The 8698-nt window shown below is 43.6% G+C and overlaps 2 protein-coding genes across 3 annotated transcripts; one reads left to right on the top strand and one right to left on the bottom strand.

Annotated features, from left to right (window-relative positions):
* Positions 1-525: 525 nt before the first annotated feature.
* On the top strand, positions 526-3149 carry tmem263 (transmembrane protein 263). 2 transcript variants are annotated; one of them, XM_030366729.1, is made up of 3 exons: positions 526-675; positions 1579-1647; positions 1824-3149. In XM_030366729.1, the coding sequence occupies exons 1-3, from the start codon at positions 663-665 to the stop codon at positions 2126-2128; spliced, it is 387 nt and encodes a 128-aa protein (XP_030222589.1). In that variant the 5' UTR covers positions 526-662; the 3' UTR covers positions 2129-3149. The 2 variants fall into 2 exon arrangements, with proteins under 2 accessions (XP_030222589.1, XP_030222590.1); XM_030366730.1 differs by lacking the exon at positions 526-675 and adding an exon at positions 717-1212.
* A 300-nt stretch (positions 3150-3449) lies between these two features.
* On the bottom strand, positions 3450-7554 carry LOC115551165 (zona pellucida sperm-binding protein 4). Its single transcript, XM_030366728.1, has 8 exons — positions 6167-7554; positions 5886-6070; positions 5689-5786; positions 5449-5609; positions 4950-5142; positions 4638-4782; positions 4481-4559; positions 3450-4390 (listed from the first exon to the last, which is right to left on the bottom strand). Exons 1-8 carry the CDS (start codon positions 7260-7262, stop codon positions 4284-4286), a joined length of 2064 nt encoding a protein of 687 aa, XP_030222588.1. The 5' UTR covers positions 7263-7554; the 3' UTR covers positions 3450-4283.
* Between the last annotated feature and the right edge of the window lie 1144 nt (positions 7555-8698).

Below are 8698 nucleotides of genomic sequence, written 5' to 3'. Positions count from 1 at the left end.
TTCTAGATATGATATCTTCTCGATATGAATTGAGAACAAACAGAGTCCATGACGAGCCTGTGACTTATACTTTAAGAGCTCAAAGTCTATTCACTTTGGAAAAGGATTTGGCAGCTCACTCTCAAATGAGAATATGTGGATGATATGGACCATATGGACTAGTATAGTCCCGACTCGTCCATATGGACTGGACCAAATGGACTAGGCTAGTCCATGGACTAGTCTAGTCCATATGGACCAGTCTAGTCCCAACTGGTCTATATGGACTAGTCTATTCCATATGGTCCAGTCCATATGGGCCATACGTGGTCGATATGGACTAGTCCAGTCTCGAATGGTCCATAGGGAATGGACCAAATTGACTAGTCTAGTCAATGTGGTCGAGTCCATATGGTCCATGGACTAGACTAGTCCATGGACCATATGGACTAGATAGGTCCCTCCTGGTCCAATCAGTGGAGAACCGGTCTGACCCTACAGAGGTGGAGGCCTGCAGTACAGAGGTGAAGGCCTGCAGTACAAGGAGTTGGCCTGTAGGCGCTGCGCCACTGAACGGGTTTGAAACGGGGGCGGAGATTCAGCTTTATTCAGAACAGATGTGACGCCGGATCTCCACCGGAGCTCATCGTTGAAGGAGAAGATTTCTGCCGACGTGTCCCTGTATGAGACCAGCAGGTAGGACGGAGATCATTAATCTAAATTAGTGCTGCAAGTTGGATAACAAAGGGTTAATAGGGTTAGTTTTTTAACTGTGGAGAACCACGCACGGCATCAGTTCCGTTTTTAATACTGTGCTATGAATGTGTTAAAGTTATTTCTGTCTAGTAGGCTATTAATACTGTCATGTGGACGCAGTTGTAGCCTACTTAGTGAAGTTAGCATAATGAACGCGAATGCGTTAAAGTGAGTTGGGCTTATGCAAGACTTTACGTTCGCTCACAGTACACAGTACACAGTACACACGGGGCTGGGCCATGCGTTTGGCTTTTCACGGTGCATACAGTGGATGACTAATGTTATCAAGTACAAGGGATGCAGAACTGTATTGGTTTAAGCAAGATGTTATCGGGTAGGAAATGTTATGAAGCAGTGTTGGCCTACAACTTCTCCGAGGCTGAATGTCGAGGTGCTTGACTAGTAGTTGCACCTCTACACTTCCTTCATCGTGTTTTTGCCTCATCATTTGCAGTTTATAGAATAATGATCCACAAGGTATTTATGACCCGATATATCTAACAAAAAAAATAGTTCTGTTCTTTTTGGACACCTCTTGCGTACGAAACATGGAACATGTCTGCCTTGTTTTGTCGACTGAATCAGCACACCCAAAGTAAATAGTTAGTTTTAACTACACATGTGTCAGATGTAGTTCTCTATGTATCTCTGTGTGAGACGAACGATGGTGAGGCTCAATGCGAGGGGGGACGGCATTGTGGCACATTTACTATCTTTCATCAAGTATGGTGTTTTTCCCCTTTACGGCACACGGACGACCATTTGCAATATCATTGGATATACTATGTGTGCACAGAAGTGTATAACATGAACATAACCTAGCTGACCTCCCCCATATCTCAGCGATGAACCCTCAAGAGAAGGGAGCAGGGGAAGGTCCTCCATGCCTTAAGGATGAGACTACAGCTGGAGGTAAAGTTTGATGGGTGTATAAACATCCACCTAGTTGCCTATGTACATGATCTCCATAATGCCACTTAGTGGATCCATATGTTGCATATCTAAATAGCTTATACATTGCAGAGGGGATTGCATGCGTGCTCCTGATATATTACTCATACACGGCGTGTCCTCCTGTCATGTCACAGACCCCCAGAAGGATCATCCCCCCACACAGCCCAGCCTCCTGGGCAGGGTGACGGGGGGCCTGTTCGGTGCCACCAAGGGGGCGTTTGGGGCCACCATGGGCGGTGTGCTGTGGATCGGGGGGAAGAGCCTGAACATCACCAAGACGACGGTCAGCTCTCTGGCTGCGGTGCCCGTCATGGGAGCAGGCCTGGTGAAGGGAGGCGTCTGTGCCGTGGCTGGAGGCGTGTCTGCAGTGGGTTCGGCGGTGGCCTCCAGGGTTCCCATAGGAGGAGGAGGCGGCAAGAAGAAGGACAAGTCTGACTGATATTGGGGAGGCTGCATTTCTGGTTCATGAGCAAACATGTTTGCTCATTACTGTGTTTACTGTGCAGTGAGGGGGGTGGGGGCCGGAGCAGTACTTAAAATGTGTGTGTGGACTTTTCACAAGGAGGCTCGGGCTCGATCCGGGGGGCCCGTAACTGGTACACTACGTCAAGGGTAAGGGCCCCTTTGAGCAGGGACCCACCCGACTTCCCTTACCTTTCCATTTAATCAGTGAAACATTGGACAGTGTTTTATTTGAGTTTGCCTGAGAGGTGGGATCAGCAGTATAGACTATGTTTCCTCAAGAAAAAGCACAGGGGCTTTACTTGCAAGACAATCAAACAGTGTAATTTACTGTAGTAGCAGGAAAAAATATCTGGTGTCTTTGGGATGTTTATTCTGAAATTAGTTTTTGGTATGAACATTGGCCTAAAAGGTGGTTGAATCCAAATAAAAGACAATTAGTTTCCAAATGCACATTTGAACAACATTGATATCATCAGATTATGTTGATTTTGGTGAAAAACCAAGAATGTGTATGTAACGTTTCTGTCTGAGTACTTTATGTTTACATGTTACCTGGTAAAACAAAGTGAACGAACTTTGTAATTTACTTTGTGAAAATGAAAAGTTTTCATCCTAATATTTTTTTTGTAATTAGATGAGAAGCCATGAAAATAACCTCAAACACTGAGGTTTTTTTTTTATCCATTTTAGGATTAAATGGTAAGACCAGTTTATCCTAAAATGAGGTGAGTATATATGCACTGCCACACACACACACACACACACACACTATCCTTTACATTTCAAATATAAGATGTCAATTTACACATGGCCATGTGTCAGAATAGTATGCATAACAAGTGTTTGAAATGTCAAGCGTTGAAGTTGAAGTTGATTACAGAGCAGTGCCCATGAGTCTGCCTTACGCTGACGGTTCACTTGATCATTTCAGTCTGTGAGGTCAACATGGTTCACCTCCCTGCTGACCGTGATAATAAAGTTCTGTATGAACTCCCGCTTCAGTCCTTTCTGTTCACATGAGCATGGCTTAGGATAGCAGTATCCTCTATATCAATATATATGATCTTGTTTGGGTTGTCTTGTTATTTAACTCAAGCATTGTTTCATTGTATCGTCATTTGTTGGTGTAATGGTAGTCCAAGAAACTGAAATCAGTACATGTCTACATAACGTGTACATGTAATGTGTACATGACAGTGGCTCCAAGTTTATCTAAGTTAAGTGGCATACAACTGAATAGAATTATCCAAATTATTGAATGAATCGTTTATGAAATCAACAGATTTTTCCACAGATATAAGATAAGACCAAGATAAGATAAGAACTTTATTGTCTGTCACAAGTGACAGAAATTCGTCTTTGACAGAGCACGTTCAATTTACAAGAAATAAATACATACTACAAGACAAAATAATGACAATAATTGAATGCAAAAGAATGCAAGCCGTGCAAAGGGATGACTTAATGGAGTACGATATGTTGCCCATTTGTGACTGTTCAGTGTGCTGATGGCAATGGGGATAAAAGATTTTTTGCTGATGTTTTTTCGTGCCAAGCGTCGACCTGATGGAAGTAACTCAAAGGATTGGCGGAGGGGGTGGGTGGGGTCCTGTGTGATTGTATTGGCTGTTGGGGCTTGGGGAAAGACAATTATTTGCCGGCTTGATTTACTATCCGGGCAAGTTTTGTTTTGTGCTTGATGGTGACGGTGTTGTACCAGGCTGAGTTCCTGAAAGTATGGATTCAATGAGTGAACAGTAAACCCTGTTAAAATGTCATTGCTGACATTAAAAACTCTGAGCTTCCTAAGCAGGTGGAGGCGCTACTGGGATTTCTTGTATAGAGAGTCAGCGTGCTGGGAGAATGACAGACGTGTCGAGCTCTGTCACAATGTATTTAATAACGTCAACCATAGATTTTGATAATCTATTCAATGAGTGAACGATTCAATGAGTGAACGACAAAGCTCTGTGAGCTTTGTCGTTCTTGCAGTAAAAATGTTCTTTGTGCAGAAGAAATTACAAAACTTTGAATCGTGTGATTAGCCATCTGGTTTAATTTCATGCATAAGAATAATTTAAAACATAAATGGTTGTGCACAATATTAACGTTGAAACCACTCGTATTCATTATGGGACCTGATGGGCCTCCTCTACCCGACCCATCAGCAGCGGCCCAACGGTCATCACCATCCTGGGCTCCTTCGCCACAGCGGTCGCAGCAACGTCCCTCTTTTCTGTGGACGGATAGGAAGGAAGGTGGTCATTTGAAATAACACAACATCGCCACAAATTCTGCCAAGCAAGTACAGAATGGATGTACTCACTTTTTCTGCCACCACAGCTGGGTTCACATTGTTCGCCTTGTCCAGGTGTGCACACTTCAGTGCTGCAATGGATATAAACCTGGAAAAACCAACCATGTTAGTGATGAGACACTTCTTTAGGCGTGGATTACTATGGGATAATTGATTATTGATTCACCTGCTCCTTAAGGGGGCTCATTTCCTGATCCACAAAGGTAAACATCTGGAAAATGAAACGCCTGTAGTGACTTGGGAACGGCAGGCCAGATGAAGGACCGATAGGAATCAGAGTGGACAGGTAACGGTCGCCCTGGTTTGGACATCTGAACAAATAACAAACATTAGAAGGAATATATTAATGTTAGAATTGGCTCTTGATGTTTATCGGAAAAAGTTGTCCAAAAATATATTATTTAAATAGTATTATGCCACAGTAAGTTTAGTAGTACGTGATATTTGGATCCCTTATTTAACATTGCTATATATTTACCCTTCAATGAGGATGTCCCACTGGGGCAGGCTGTGTGGGTTGAGTTGGGTGGTGGTCCAGCAGCGACCCAGAGTCAGAATAAGCCTAGGATCCATCATGTTCAGGAGACGCACTTCTATATAAACTGGATCCCTCAACACTTTGGTAACAGGATAGTCTGAATCCACGTAGTATGAGTCATATGCAACATCCACTGAAAGAAAGAGACGTTTTGGTTAACGATTAATTGTGAAAAAAACCTGGAATATTTTTGTCCATTTTCCCATTAGTAGCCTCTAGTGGCTTACGTTTGAAGAACAATAGCTGTTTCATAACTGTCTCTCAAAACTGGACCACAATAAATCGAATTATAGAGACCCATCTGTGGATGGCCACATTTTATTCTTGAGAACATTTCTAGTTCAGATACTTTTTTCTGGAAAAAAAGCTGCAGTAGAAATGAATGAATGATTAAAATCACTAGGACCATCTCTGTTGGCTTTTTGTCCGTTGTTTTTACCTGCACCACAGCCCTTCGTCGTGCATACTCCATTTCCCAATCTTAGCTCCACTTGAATGGGACCAATCACTGGAGCTATGGCTATAGGCTCTGCCAGTTTCATTGTTTCACTCATCAGTGTTTCCACAGAAACCCCACGGTATATACACCGGAAGCGCACTCTGAAAAAAAAAGTAAAAATGGCATACGTCTGAGTGAGTTATATTTAATATCAACGTCGATCTAAAAACGTTGACCTACTCATAGTAGCTGTCCCTGGTGATGCTTCCCAAGGGTCCGACACCCAATTCGTAGGTGGAGAACAACCTGTTCTCATAGATTATAGATCCTTGGTCTTCCTGTGGGAGTAGCCATTAAGCTTATACAACTGATCATAATGATAGTGACAATAAGGGATTTTATATCTGTTGAAAAAAATATTTATAATATATACATACCATAACAACGGAGCCACAGGAAGTTACAGGAAAGTGGTAGATTGCAAAGACTGAATTAAAGTCAACATGAGTGCAATCAGGCTCTGAGCTCATCAGAGAAATGGAATCCAGGTCGATGTTGGGAAGAGTGGCATCCCGGGCAGCGACTACAATGAAGCTGGCATCCTTGGTGCACTGGACGGTCACTATAGTTACAAAGCCACAATAATTAGAAGAGGTCTTCTACAATTGTTCATATTTAAAATAATACAATTTTCTGTTCAATGTCTCTTAACACTCACCTGCTTTTCCATAGTAGCATCCATTTATGTCAGAGCAGCAATGGATCTCCATACAAGCAGCGGGTGATATTTCAGGCCCTCCGCAGGGAACCCTCAGGGGTATGTCCACCTCACAGCTTTGGGGATTAGGAGACATTACTTGTCCTGGATTCTGCAAATTTTGCCCTTTACCAGCTGCATCAAACTGAACCTGAGAGGGCTTCGTTGGGGGTCGTTGTGCTGGCCAGGGTGGTTGCTTTGGATATTCTGGTGCCTTTGGTGGCTGCTGGTACTGTGGAGGCGGATGTGCCGGGGCCTTTGGTGGCTGCTGGTACTGTGGAGGCGGATGTGCCGGGGCCTTTGGTGGCTGCTGGTACTGTGGAGGCGGATGTGCCGGGGCCTTTGGTGGCTGCTGGTACTGTGGAGGCGGATGTGCCGGGGCCTTTGGTGGCTGCTGGTACTGTGGAGGCGGATGTTCTGGTGCCTTTGGTGGCTGCTGGTACTGTGGAGGCGGACGTGCCGGGGCCTTTGGTGGCTGCTGGTACTGTGGAGGCGGATGTTCTGGTGCCTTTGGTGGCTGCTGGTACTGTGGAGGCGGATGTTCTGGTGCCTTTGGTGGCTGCTGGTACTGTGGAGGTGGATGTGCCGGCCAGGATGGTGTCTTTGGTGGCTGGGGGTCTTGTGGAGGTGGATATGCCGGCCTGGATGGTATCTTTGGTGGCTGAGGGTCTTGTGGAGGTGGATATGCCGGCCAGGATGGTGCCTTTGGTGGCTGGGGGTCTTGTGGAGGTGGATATGCCGGCCTGGATGGTGCCTTTGGTGGCTGAGGGTCTTGTGGAGGTGGATATGCCGGCCAGGTTGGTGGCTTTGGTGGCTGAGGGTCTTGTGGAGGTGGATATGCCGGCCAGGATGGTGCCTTTGGTGGCTGGGGGTCTTGTGGAGGTGGATATGCCGGCCAGGTTGGTGGCTTTGGTGGCTGGGGGTCTTGTGGAGGTGGATATGCCGGAAAGGACGGCTGAGGGTGCTGAGCACCCTTCTGAGCTACCACCAAGTTTCCAGCATAGCAACCCAGCAGCACTAGTGCCACACCTAAGGGTACACTTGAATGTCCCACCATGTCCTTTGATCTGGCTGATCAGAGGAATCCACTAGTCTCCAGTTGTGGCTGGCCACTGCTTTTATATGTGGTTATATCTGACTTATTATAAACCCAACCCCAAGGTCACCTCCACTTTTTAGGGCAATGTTTTTCTTGACATAACCCTCTAACAGACTTTGATGGCTTGTATCAAGATCAGTTTTAAGGGTAGCAAAAATATAACTGTCCTATCACATCACTTCACTAGAAAGACGTGACAATATTTATTGACAATGGTCACATTTTGGTCATAATGACCCTAACTCCTAAAGGTCTGTTTGACCTGTAAACTTTATTTGCCAGCAAATATTTATTTTTTAAAGTGCACATTGAACAGGACTTGTCTATTCCATTTTTGATAGTACTTAGATTCCAAGAATACTAGCACATTTGTACATTGAAAGTTGACACATTTCTATAAACATCCAAATTAATTTGCATATTCACAGCTGCGTTTACTGACCAAGAATTGCGATTTAGATGGTAAAAGTGAGGAGCCAAACAGTTTTTATAAAATTCAATGGCAATATTGACATTGTGATAGACTGTGGCAGGTTGAGCTGCACTGTGTTTTGGCTCTGAATGAAAATTGAAATAGGGTCAAATTTGGCATATAATATTGCCTTATTTTGAGATGCTTTGTGGTAATCTAGTGGTGTCCTACCTGAGATATGGAGTATGGGCCTGCTGTAGTGGAGACTACAGTTTCATACCACAATCCTGAGAGTGTAACAAGGCCTTCGGCACAGGATGTCCCGAAGGCCTTGTTACTCTCTCAGAATTGCCTCGAACTATTTAACTCAAGTAGGTAACTCAAGAATAATTCATGCCAATTAATTTACCATCTCTTAATCTGTCACCTAAACACTTACCTAACTTTAACCATCTATAACCCAATACCTGCACTTAAACATCTAACCATCTTAAATAAGCTATTTATTAATGCAGACTTCTATCTTTCTTATCTTTACCTTTTTATTGAGTTTTCTTTTACAGAACATAAACAAAGGTGGTACATATGTCTGCAGGACATCAAAACAAACAAAAAAGAAAGATTAGGGAGAGGATCCATTTCTAATCCAAAGCACACGTCAAAAAGTCCAATTTTACGCTCATATACACACATAGGTACGTGGCCTGACTCTAGTACATGCTTACTGATGTATACTGTATATTTACCGTAATAATGCTTAAATATCACCCAAAGATTTGTATCTTTGATATCACCATAAAACAACTCAGCTCTTTGACACAAAATTATATTAAACTGAGGCAAGGCAACTTTATTTATGCAGCACTTTTCATACACAAGGCAGACTCAAAGTGCTTCATATCAACATTGTCATACAATAAAATAAAATAATAGATAATTAAAAGAAAACAAATGCAAAAAAAATGAGTAAAATAGATCAGCT

Source organism: Gadus morhua, chromosome 9 (genome assembly GCF_902167405.1).
Source record: "Gadus morhua chromosome 9, gadMor3.0, whole genome shotgun sequence".
In the NCBI taxonomy this organism is placed as follows: Eukaryota; Metazoa; Chordata; class Actinopteri; order Gadiformes; family Gadidae; genus Gadus; species Gadus morhua.
The sequence above is the reverse complement of the archived record's forward strand: the minus strand, read 5'-3'. Positions and strand labels throughout refer to the sequence as shown.

Excerpts from the sequence above, each read along its gene's own strand:
- tmem263 (XM_030366729.1), top strand. Across the intron at positions 1,648-1,823 it reads GGATGAGACTACAGCTGGAG|ACCCCCAGAAGGATCATCCC; the intron begins GTAAAGTTTGAT and ends GTCATGTCACAG.
- LOC115551165 (XM_030366728.1), bottom strand. The coding sequence starts at position 7,262 with ATGGTGGGACATTCAAGTGTACCCTTAGGTGTGGCACTAGTGCTGCTG. Across the intron at positions 6,071-6,166 it reads ATGCTACTATGGAAAAGCAG|TGACCGTCCAGTGCACCAAG; the intron begins GTGAGTGTTAAG and ends TTGTAACTATAG. Across the intron at positions 5,143-5,448 it reads GACGAAGGGCTGTGGTGCAG|TGGATGTTGCATATGACTCA; the intron begins GTAAAAACAACG and ends TCTTTCTTTCAG.